The sequence below is a fragment of the Atta colombica genome, unplaced genomic scaffold (assembly GCF_001594045.1).
Source record: "Atta colombica isolate Treedump-2 unplaced genomic scaffold, Acol1.0 scaffold155, whole genome shotgun sequence".
In the NCBI taxonomy this organism is placed as follows: Eukaryota; Metazoa; Arthropoda; class Insecta; order Hymenoptera; family Formicidae; genus Atta; species Atta colombica.
Genome location: NW_017259245.1, coordinates 916,583 through 928,422, shown reverse-complemented (window position 1 = coordinate 928,422; position 11,840 = coordinate 916,583). Strand labels below are relative to the sequence as shown.

Below are 11,840 nucleotides of genomic sequence, written 5' to 3'. Positions count from 1 at the left end.
AAAGATATATTAATAATTAATAATAATATAAATAATATAATAACAGAAATTTTTATTAACCGAAAATAAGGATAGGAGAAATTATCAAATTGACAGCTCGACAATTCTAGCAAGATTTCATCAGCTATCTTAGTGTTAAATCAAGAGTATAACCTCTCGCGAACTTTCGCAAGAATCATTAACGGGAACGATCGAATACCAGTTGTTGCTATTGATCCACAGTGATCGCCGTTGGCGATCTCGTTAACTCGTGTCTAGATTAAAGTGGAACGTGCGAAGTTGTTTACATTTGATTGAAGCGTAATGAAATGAAACAAGTAATGATATACGGCGTTGTCCGAATATTAATAGCGGTGCTTCAAGCATGCAAAATGTGACCTTTGCGGCTTTTACGTTCAGGCTGTTCAGCAAATCATGCCCATTTGATATTATCTGAATATTCTCGAATTTCATTATCTGATCGCATCGCCTAATTTAAAGTTTATTTTAAAACTAGATATCTCCACTCACGAAATGATCCTATCGATTCTAATTGCGCAAAATGCTTCTATCAATCCTATCTGCTATTTAATATTCCATGTACTTTTGTCCTCAACTTAATGCTCATATTTTTCAAAAAAAAAAACGAAATTACTGTTAAATAAATGAAATTATTGATATTTTAATTTGATGAACGGAAGCGAGACTAAAATACATAGCAAAATATATAACAATTTAATAAATTATGTCGTATATATATTGCATGCTTTATTAATTTATTTATTCACCAATGAAACCGACGATGTTAATAAAAGAGCGTGATGTAAAATCGTTTGAAGTCATTTTCAAATAATCTGTCGAAATTGTGTGTCTCGGAATTGAAATAAATTTTTCCGGGTTTTTCCGACAGACAAATTCCCGCAAATGTCAGTTACACCGCGCCCTTCAATTTCATTTGATACCTTATAGATACCGTGACAGGTGTCAATTTGCCAAGTGAGAGACCGACCTTTTTCTCAGTGTATAACAACGGGGTTTGGCTGACTCGGTCGATCGCGAACTCGCCCGCCGAATACCTGCGATACCGTTTCTCCTGGCGATCGATGACAATCCTGACCGGTGTCGGCTTGCCCGTCCATCCGTTCGTTCGTTCGTTCGGCCTTCCTCCCGTTCAAAGAGCACCGCGACGACGGCGATGGTGGACGACGTCGTGCACGTCGACGACGGTCCCGCTCTTCGCGTCGGGCGAATCTCCCCGGTCCGTTCTTAGTACCGTTTCGCCGGAGACTATCGGCGGCGACGATCATGGCACGCGCGTTGCTTGGCTACGCTATGCGATTCGCGGCGAAGCACGGCATTTAGGTATAGTTCACGTGTGCTGGAGGCACGAGGCAGCAACGACGCCGTCGCCGCCACCGCCACCGTCGCTCCCACCATCCTCGTCGACTTCGTCGTTCCTGTCGCGTCATGCTCCCTCGACCTACCCTCCCTCGATTTATAACCCACTCTCACTGCCGCCTCTCTTTCGCCATTATCCTCGCAGAAAGAGAAAGAGAGATAGGAAGAAGGCCTTACACCATCTTCTTTCTATCGGCTAGGCGGTAATGTTAAACCACCCGCTCGCCTAATCGCGCGAGGGTGAATTTCGGCCAACTGGCTGCGCGCAACGTGGTTCAATGTGGCGTGGTGTGGTGTCTGATCGCCAGTCTCTCGCTGCGGCCCGATGTCGCCACATAGGTATCACGATGGTATAGTATTTCATCTGAGCAAAGTGTCGTGTTGAGGTTCGATCGGATCTCTGCGAAATTAGCTTTTTGATGTGGAAATTGATAGATATGTGCGTCGTTTAAGTTCTTTGCGTCGTCGATCAAACTCTGTTTACGGAAAGAAAAGTCTGTAAGATGAAAAGAAATCAAATTACAAAAAATTGAAATTCTGTCTTTGTTAATGCAGTTCTTCAGTCATTTAAATTACAGTTAAATTTACAATAAATATTATATAAAATAATTATATAAAATAATGAAATTAAATCTTGTTTGTAATTTAGCGAAATGTAAAATTACCTGTCATATGCAATTTTTTTATCGAAATTATGAACTAACTGTGGTTATTAAAATATTTTAAAAGAAGACAAAACTTTTATGGTATTATTTTATCTTTTTAAATACATTGAAGTTAATGTCTAAAATAGATTAAAAATTTTTTGATCTATTTTGAAAATCTATTTAATATTTTAACACATATCGTTTTCAGTTTTGTTTAATGTTTAATTTTTATATTAAATTATTTAAGGCGATAAATGCTATTTTAAGAAAGTGTATAATATGATATGTGGCAACTTTATTTCTTTTTTTATGCATTATGAATTATTTGACCAATCTCGATCCAGAATTCTCATTTGATATCGAATAATCTGCCGCTACCTGCAATCGATTTTTTCGGGTTGTGTACTGTTCTATTTCGCTTAGCCGCCTTGGCTTCGTGCATGAATGTCATTAGAGCCGCCTGAATGCAAAACACGTCGAGTATGCACGAAGAATGAAAAATAACAGCGCACGAAAACGCTGCGGTTGATGTTGTTTTTCCCACACTGCCATAACTCGACGTTAGGGTCTTGATTACAGTGGAATAAATTAGCATAGGATATTATGATTCGTTTGCGAGGCGGCGGGATCGAAACTCAAAGTACCTATTCTCGGAGTATAAGCAGCCGAGAGGTGCCAAGTGTTGTTTGTGTAGTAATCAGAACGCACGTTCCGTCTAGACTGCGGTACATTTCGAGAGGCGAACGAGCTAAGCTTAGACCTCGCCTAGGCGTCCAAGGTGTATTTCTGTACAATTCGACAGGTGGCCCTTAGACTCACTGCGATAAGTAGCGACACTTGATGACGTTCGTTCCTTTTTACGACGTGACGAGGATGAGTCTAAAAAAAACATTGTCCTCAATTGGAAGATTTTTTTTTATTTTTGAAATATTGAATCGCGCATTTTTCTGTATATAAGAAGAGATAATGAACGATCTTATCAATAATAACTTTAGTTTATGAGGTTTTGTGTAACAGTAAAGACTGTTTCTAGAACAGTCTTCGACGCTAAGCACGAATCTGCCATTGAAATATTTCCATCAGACACGATTTTTAAGATACAAGAAAAGACATTTTTTTTCCAATATATAGTGAAATTTTATTAAAATTACAAAATAAATTAGAATTGTTGAGCGTTTAATTTTTGTTTTTATTTGGCTCTCTCGATTTCATGCATTAAAGTTTAGTAATATTTGTCTAGCATATTTTTGTCTCCAATAACATTTCTCAATATTATCAAATCCTATTTCCATTTATCATTTGTCGCATCAAAATTGTTCGGAAAGAAATGCTGAAATCTTAAAAAATTGATATGCTGTATATCTTAACAATAACATTTTATATCTTAAAAATTCGACCTGATGGAATTTTTCTGGCTGCAGATTCGAATTCAGCGCTCTAAAAAAGTTAAAAAAAAATTTGTTTTTTTTCTTGCATTATAAATTATACAAATTTGTAACATTTAAAATTGGTTATTTATTAAATGACATATATTTATTGTATTTAATAATTTATTTAATAATTTATACAAACAATAATTTATTATTAATTGTTTCATTATATTATTACGTAATTAATGTGAAACTTTTTAATGTTGCTTATAAACAACAAAATTAATTCCTATTAATGATATATTTACAATTTAATTCGATCTATCGCCGGAAATACGAGATATTTCATGTCCAAGCGAATTTTCTTCGCTGTATATATTTACATTGGCGATAAATCGAACTACATCTGTCGGATGCATCTCGATAGATCAGATCACGAAGAACGAAAATTTGCTCAGTTTTTCTGATGGAAATGTTACGTAATATCGTATAGACGACGCCTGGCAAAGATCCATAAATCCTCATGGGATCATAAAGCGGAAGCGATGCTTTTATGCGCGTGCATTTACGTTCGAAAACACTTTCGCCGTAGTTTCTCCTCATTTTCATTCGGTCCGATGAGAAGAAGCGGGACAGAGAAACAACGTTTCCCTTGTTCCAGGAGAATCGCCGGAAGTACGCGGGAAACGCGTTTCCTTTCGGTCGCTCGCTGTCTAATCTCGAGATATATATGTGCCGTGTCTTTATGCGTGCTTTCCACGTAAATCACATTCTTATCTCTTGTATGTTACCATCTGGGGATACTCGCGGTAGAAACGCGCATCTATATCTTCTTGTTATGCGTTTAATAGTAAATGCGACCATTTTATCTCCTTGTCACAATCACAGTAGGAAGTGCGGAAAGATAAAACGTAAAAGAGACAATCTCTGAATCTCGGAAGTAAGAACGCGTGCCTGTGATTTAAATTTAACTTTTAAGTAGCTAAGTGGGACGGCTACAATATCCCAGATATAGTTTCCTTTAAAATCTTCTGAAAAAGAGGAAAATGAAAAGCCCGGATGTCCAGAAGAAGTCTTTCAGTTCATTATTTTTACACATTTTTCTATTTTCTAACTAATATAAATTTAACTATAACATAAATATTAGTAAAAAATATAACTATAAAATTAAAGTTTTTAAGTTTTTTAAATATCCTTTGTATCAACTTGAGTATCTTTAAACCACCTGTCTATTAAAGATTCATGTCGAACTTTTAACTGGTGTCAAACTTTGTCAAAACAAGAAACGTCAAACGATTACATATAGTACTAAAAATAACGAATCCCGCATTTATTGCTAATCTTGTTCGCTGGTTTATTGAAATTTGAAATGGTAATCGATAAACGATCTGCAGACACGAGGGACTTGTTACCATTGTCCCGGTTGACACGACGCGTTCGTGACTATTTGCAACCACATCTGTATGATATTTGTTTCGATTTATTTGCAGACTCGTCAGAATGGTGGGTAGCATGCCCAGCGGATGGATGAGGAGGATCCTCCTCTTCCTCGTCCTGATGACCGGTGTCCTGCTGATCGCCATGTACACTCATGCTCCGCCGCTTGCATCGCTGCAACCGTTTGCGACGCGACGGTAAGTTTTTTTTATTGCAATCACTTACTTTTCAAGCAGACAATTTTCGGCAAGTAAAACACAATAATATTTTTTGAGATTCTGTTGAGTAAGACAAACTAAAAATCGTAGTTATTAAATGTATAGAAATTATGCGTTCCACGGGTTATTTTCGTGTTCAAATTTATTCTTAGAATCTCTTAGGCCCATTTTCACAATATATAGTTAAAGATTAAAGGTTGCTAACAGTTTCTTCAATGAAATTTATTCATGAATTTCCCGGTTACTTTTAATCTTTAGATAATCATGTATTGTAAAATCGGACCTTAGAATGCTAATGTTAGCATTCTTAGGGTTCGTTCAAATTATCAAGCCGAACATCGAACCACAAGTTGAAGTGGGGAGCACAGACTCTTGCATAACGTATAACATAATGCATAAGAAAATATACTAGTCAAAGACCTTCGTTTCCTTCTTTTCCAATCTTTTGAAATAAAGAATTCTGATTGGTTGAATTTCTTATGTCTTATATGTTATATGTTATGTTTCTCCTTTATCTGCATCCATATTCAAAGATTTGATGTGAATATCATGTGATGTCTATATTTATTTAATGTGGATGTAGGATCTTTGAATGTGGACGCAGACTCGACATTTCGGCTTGATAGTCTGGACGCATCCTAAGAATGGATTTGTACACTGAGACAACCTACAAAATGCATAATTTTTGTATAGAAAGTGTTCGTGGAAATTATAAAACAAGAGTTGTTAAATATGTTGAAAAAAGCCAGCAATCTCTTTGAACTCCGTTCTGTTTCACTCTGATTTTAATTCACACAATTTTTTTATAAGAAGAAAAATATCTCTGAGTAAGACAAATCTTTGCAAAATCGCTTTTTTTCTTTTAATTTCTATATATTTCTGTGTTTTCTGTTAACACATAGCCAGCGCAGGTTCGTTTGCCCGCGTTGTGTATTAATCCAATGCCTCTTCTGATGATTTTCTGACACTGCATGATTTTTGTTTTTATTTTGAATTTATTTTGCACTCGCAACGCGATGAATCGTGCATCGAAGAAGACTAGAGGACTTGCAGCGTGGCTTGGTTAATTACCTGGTGGGTAATGAAACCACGATCGGACCTGGCGAACGGCTCTACGAGTATCTGGAAGAGCCTAGGTAACGGATAGCCCCCGACTAGGGTGGAATCTTATGCTAAATCAAATGTCCTGCGTATGTTTTTCATACCTCCCATTCCTGTATTGATCTGATCCCTTTCTGTTCACGTGTGTCTGGTTCAGGAAAAAGTATTTTTGAACAACTCTTTCTCTATTTTCACGGTGTTGCAGCGTATTGAATGGCACTATACAAAAATTCGCTTTGAACTGTTACAAAAAAAAAATCAAATAAAAGCATAGTTTTATAGAAAAAAAACCTGTTTGTCCTCTCTCTCGAGTTCTAAATTCTACAGAGAGAATGAAACCATGTTTGTATTTCACAGAATGAAATTCGAATCTTTAATTTTACAAGACAGAACCGGTGTAACGATATCAATGAACGTTAAGGATTTCATCTGTACGTGAAACTTTATAATGAGTATACGTGAAAGTATCAGAATCTCAAGTATGCATTTAATAGACTGTCTAGATTCGTTTTCGGTGAGGCGAATTAATCGTGTTTGAGATAATGTCCTTTCACTTTATTTTTTTTTCGGAACCAGTTACGTGTCGTCTGATATCAATCGGACATTGCTCAATTAAACAGTTACCCAGGCATGACTTGCAACACGTCGGCCGCCTCAGTGAACGAATTCCCTGAATGTCCTAAATTTCCATATGAGAATTCCCGTATATTCCTCTCGGTTGGTGCATCTCTCGCAACGTCGCACCTCATTCTGACGCTCGTCCCGTTTAATCCACTCGCCCAAGCACGCCCGTTATACTAAACGCACGCCCGCGCCCGCTATTGTTACGCACTATTGTCTCTTGCGCGGATTGTATGGTTGCTGCATTTGTCCTGACCCGCTTCGCGCGAAATCCGACTTTCCCGACCTTCCATTCTGAGAACGAGACTCGTCTTCGCCTTCAGAAACAATTCAAACTCGATTGGGAGTTTGCGTGAGGATGAGAAAAGAATGCGTTTATTTTTGAAAGAAATCTGGAAAAGAAACCTTTTTCACTTCTATCTATATAATAATCTTTGATTTCTATAACGCAAGATACAATCAATCCTTCAATTAGTTCCCTGTGAATCGATGTAAATAGTCGTTGCTTCACTTGCGAATTTCCCTCTCAAATTTTATAAGAGCACTCCTTTTTCAGCACTTTCTATTGAGGCACTCGTACATTTCACTGTTCTTCTACTTTGAGCAGAACGTTATTCTGTTCTATGATTAGCCAGCTATTTTCTTGGATGCTTCTGTTCGTTTGGCAAATATCGCTTCTCTCTTCTTTCCTTGCTTTTCTAATTCGAACGATGCCAATGAATATAACTTTTTACGCTTTCATTTCTCTTGCCGTTGTAATGAGTACCTCTTCATTTGTCGGAGGTTATATTATTAGCTTGACCGAGATAGGGAATGAGTTGCGGAAAGTAGATCTTATCTTTTTCTTCTACTAAAATGGGTAAACTGTCATGGTTCTTGATTTATGAAATTGTTTGCTTCTCTATTATTATTTGAGTTACGCACTCTAATAAAATAATGTTTATTTTAATTTGTTATAATAATATTTAGTTAACAATTTTATTTATAAATACCTGTCTTCTTATTATAAGATAAAAATATCTATGTTTAATGTACATGAAATAATTTATAAAAAATGATATTTAACTTTTTGTATGTATGATTTTTTTTCTTAAGTTATTTATTTATTTTAATTATTTGACATTACCAAGCTATTTTGTTAATTTTTTGTATAGTTCTATTTACTTCTACGTTCAGATGTTGCACAAATTGCTATTGATTCAATTGTTAATACAATATTTAAAAAGAAAAGATTGCTAATCGCGACATATTAAATTTCTCAATCGCCATTTCAATCATATAAAATCGAATTCTAAAATAAAACTATTTATCGCATGTTATCTCCTTAAATGTACCTATCATTTTTAACATCATTTTTTCCACATTTTTTATTGCGAGACAGGTATTTGTTGCAAACTGGATTGCTAAAGAAAAAATATGATTACTTGGTAATCCGTGGTGTGACAAACGATTGGATATGTACATATTTGAAAATTTAACAAAACAGAGTTATTTCTTTCAAGGAAAAAGTTACCGAACTTTGATCTAAAAAAAATCGATATTTTTCAGTTATACCACAAATTGCCAGATTAAAGTATTCTGTACATTATCATTGCGGAAAATTCATTCTTATAATTGTGCAAGCTGTAGTTATAATTATAAAAATTGAATAATCACAATCGAATATTTTTCTCATATTCGATTGTGATTGGTCAATTTTTACAATCACTCATACTACGCTTACGCAGTTATAGGTTTAAAGGATCGCGATTATGGATCGAAGTACAAGTTCGATTTTCACTCGATCGCAGGACATTTCAAAGTCCATGGTCCTGGGCGTGTGTGGCGAATCGATGCGAGAGACGAGCGGTGAGGTCCTCGAGGACATCCTTGGCGACCTGCACCGCGCATTGTGGAGGAAATACTCGTCTATTGTGGCCCAGACCGACCGAGAACGTCATCCTCGGCGATGATAGTGTCATCCTGCATCTTCAACAGATCGAGTTCGTCACCGTAAATACGAGTGATCAGGAGACGAAAGATCTGCTGGATCATGCGAAGGATATCTTCATCGGTGAGTGTTGAAGAGTGTTAAAGATCAGGAAAAGAGAATATTAGAATATTCATCTAAAACGTTAAAGACATTTTACAATAGCTCCTTGTCATTAATCACTATAGAAAGCGCAAGGCAAAAACTTTATTAATTTTCTGAGATACTCTTAATTAGTAACGATTGTCAACCTCTCGTATTAACAAGTATGAGAAAGCAAATATATATCACAAAATACATATCAGATGCAAGATCACGTATTTTACGTAATATCAAAGTTACGTAATATGTATCAAAGTTACAACTTCTATATTGTATATATAGATTCCATGCAGAATAGGGAATTACTGAATTTCGCATTTTGTAAATAATTATTCATCATATTTTGTGTAATTAATGTCTTTATTCTGTAACTCTTAACACACAGTGTCGATGTCATTATATTATATATCATTATATAGATTTATACACGAAAAAAGTTGCGCAATATAACGACACTGTTGTTAAAAGAATAAAGACCTAAGTTGATGGAAATGGTTGCTGCTTCCTTCTATGTAAAACGTCTTTTTAATTGCAGGAAATATCAGGAGTTTGGTTAAGGTGTTGAACGCTAAAAGTCGATCCGGTATCGATTCGTTTATTGTGTACCTGAGCGCTGGCAATGCGCGGGGTACCACCTTGACTCTGGACATTGATGAGTCGTATAAGCTAGAACTTACATCGAAGGGGAAGATTCTGGAAGCCAGGATCACGGGGAGGAGTTACTTTGGGGTGCGGCATGGTCTCGAGACCCTTAGCCAATTGATCTGGTGGGATGAGGCGACCGGCAAGCAGGGTGCTCTTCGCGTCCTCACGCGAGCCTCCATCGAGGATAAACCCGCATTCTCTTATCGAGGTCTTCTCGTCGACACCGGCAGGCAGTTTTTCCCCGTCGAGGAACTGAAGAGAGTCATTGATGGCATGGCGGCCACGAAGCTCAATACATTACACTGGCATCTCACTGACTCCCAGAGTTTCCCGTTTGACTCTGCGCAGTTTCCGGAGATGGCAAGATGGGGCGCTTACAGTGGTGACCATATTTACACACCTGAAGATGTGAAGGATCTAGTTGATTATGCGAGAATACGTGGCGTCAGGATCGTCGTTGAGATTGATTCTCCGGCTCATGCTGGCGCCGGGTGGCAATGGGGTGAGTTCCGCCCTCCAAATTTTGTAATATTAATTTTTATTAATATAAATCTTGTTTGCACGGATTAGCATTTTTATTATATTTTCATTATATTTTTTATGATAATCAGGTACGGAACATGGTTTTGGTGAGCTGGCGTTGTGCGTGGATCAGCAGCCGTGGTCATCATATTGTGGTGAGCCAAATTGCGGCCAACTGAATCCAATAAATGAACATTCATACAGGATACTGGAGGGCCTATACCGAGAATTATTAGATCTCACAGAGGTGCGCGATTTGGTGCATCTCGGTGGTGATGAGGTGAATCTTGAGTGCTGGGCGCAATATGGCAATATCACTCTCGCAATGCAGGCGCAAAACATGACGGATTATCATGCACTTTGGGCGGAATTTGAGACGAAAATGCTGCAGCGGCTGATTCGAGCGAATCATGACAAAGTTCCGAAGGCGGTAATCCTATGGAGCTCTCCATTAACGAAGAGGCCTTACATCATGATGTACTTCGACCCGAAAATTCACGTAATTCAGTCTTGGGGCGGTAGCAATTGGCCGGAAACGCCGGACCTATTAGAGGATGGCTTCCGGGTAATCCTATCACATGTAGATGCCTGGTACCTGGACTGTGGCTTCGGCAAGTGGCGAGAGGTCGGTGAGGCTGCGTGCGGCGAATACCGAACCTGGCAAACTGTTTACAATCATCGTCCGTGGAAGGATTATCCACCACAACAGCAGCTTTTGGTGCTCGGCGGTGAGGCGGCGATCTGGAGCGAACAGACCGGACAATCGTCCCTGGGACCTCGACTATGGCCTAGGGCGTCGGCATTCGCTGAACGATTATGGTAAATAATATAATGTAGCAAATATATGACAGCAATTTTTTTCTAGTAGAATATTACAAGAAAATTATTTTTTTCAGGAGTGACCTATCGACGAACAGTTATTCTACTGACGAGAACGTTTATACCAGACTAGCCGTGCACGTCGAAGTCCTGAATAGCAGAGGCATCAAGACGGAGTCTATGTGGCCGCAGTGGTGTTCCCAGAATCCCGGGAAATGTCTCTGACCGATCGTTAGAGATTCACTAACTATCCACCAATCGTTCCACGAGAACTGTACTTGCAGTACTAATAAACATATAAAAACAGGGTTTCACAAAAAGCGGCGACGTCAGTTGCAAGTCCTGTCGATGGTCAAAATCGATCTCGTCCGACGCGCAATGATCGCGTATTCGTAATCTATGGGACCTTTCGATGCACATCCTGCCGACGAAATTGACAATCGTTTCTGCTTGGTAAATCGACGGCTTTTTCATTCGCAAGAAATGAACGTCGAAAAAATCCGACATTCTGCAAATAACATCAATGTAACGAATAATTAAGAAGCTCTCTCTGCGTATGTAATATATATATGCAAACATACGATAAACTGCGAGATTACAAAGGTGACAATGGATAAGCTGTAACTTTAAACCAACACGCATTAACTTAATGTAAAAGAATGCGTGGCTGGTAACGATTAATTGATTCAAACTCCTCTTGTGAAGAGATTTGAAATCAAGCTTCACGCAAGCTTAATTTTATAAGCGTCTATTTAAATCGAATAATTGCAATCGAATAGAGCCGCGGATATTCTATTGATGAAATGTTTCGGAGTTCGAACTGTATGCTGATCATGAATGTTGCAAATTTTTCAATTCCTTAATATCTAGAAGATATTGCTGTTTTGAGAGTAAATTATATGTCAAATATTTCTAAAAAATATATATCAAATTTATAAATTATTGTGACGAAATTGATATATATATGTGTTATGATGTTATTCGTAAAGCTGTTTTCGATCTCGATTTTTAC

General features: G+C 37.6%; 1 protein-coding gene across 3 annotated transcripts in view; it reads left to right on the top strand.

Moving 5' to 3' along the window:
* The window catches only part of LOC108685709 (probable beta-hexosaminidase fdl), a 42,172-nt gene extending 30,559 nt beyond the window's left edge, over positions 1–11,613 (top strand). The window contains exons 1-7 of one of the 3 annotated variants that reach the window (XM_018190642.1): positions 1,698–1,727; positions 4,885–5,028; positions 6,087–6,185; positions 8,562–8,824; positions 9,378–9,989; positions 10,099–10,828; positions 10,906–11,613. In XM_018190642.1, coding sequence (XP_018046131.1) covers positions 4,895–5,028; positions 6,087–6,185; positions 8,562–8,824; positions 9,378–9,989; positions 10,099–10,828; positions 10,906–11,053 — 1,986 coding nt within the window. In that variant the 5' untranslated portion in view covers positions 1,698–1,727; positions 4,885–4,894 and the 3' untranslated portion in view covers positions 11,054–11,613. Of the gene's footprint in view, positions 1–1,697; positions 1,728–4,884; positions 5,029–6,086; positions 6,186–8,561; positions 8,825–9,377; positions 9,990–10,098; positions 10,829–10,905 lie in introns of those variants that run through there. The other 2 variants (XM_018190640.1, XM_018190643.1) reach the window with 2 other exon arrangements.
* The last annotated feature ends 227 nt before the right edge of the window (positions 11,614–11,840 follow it).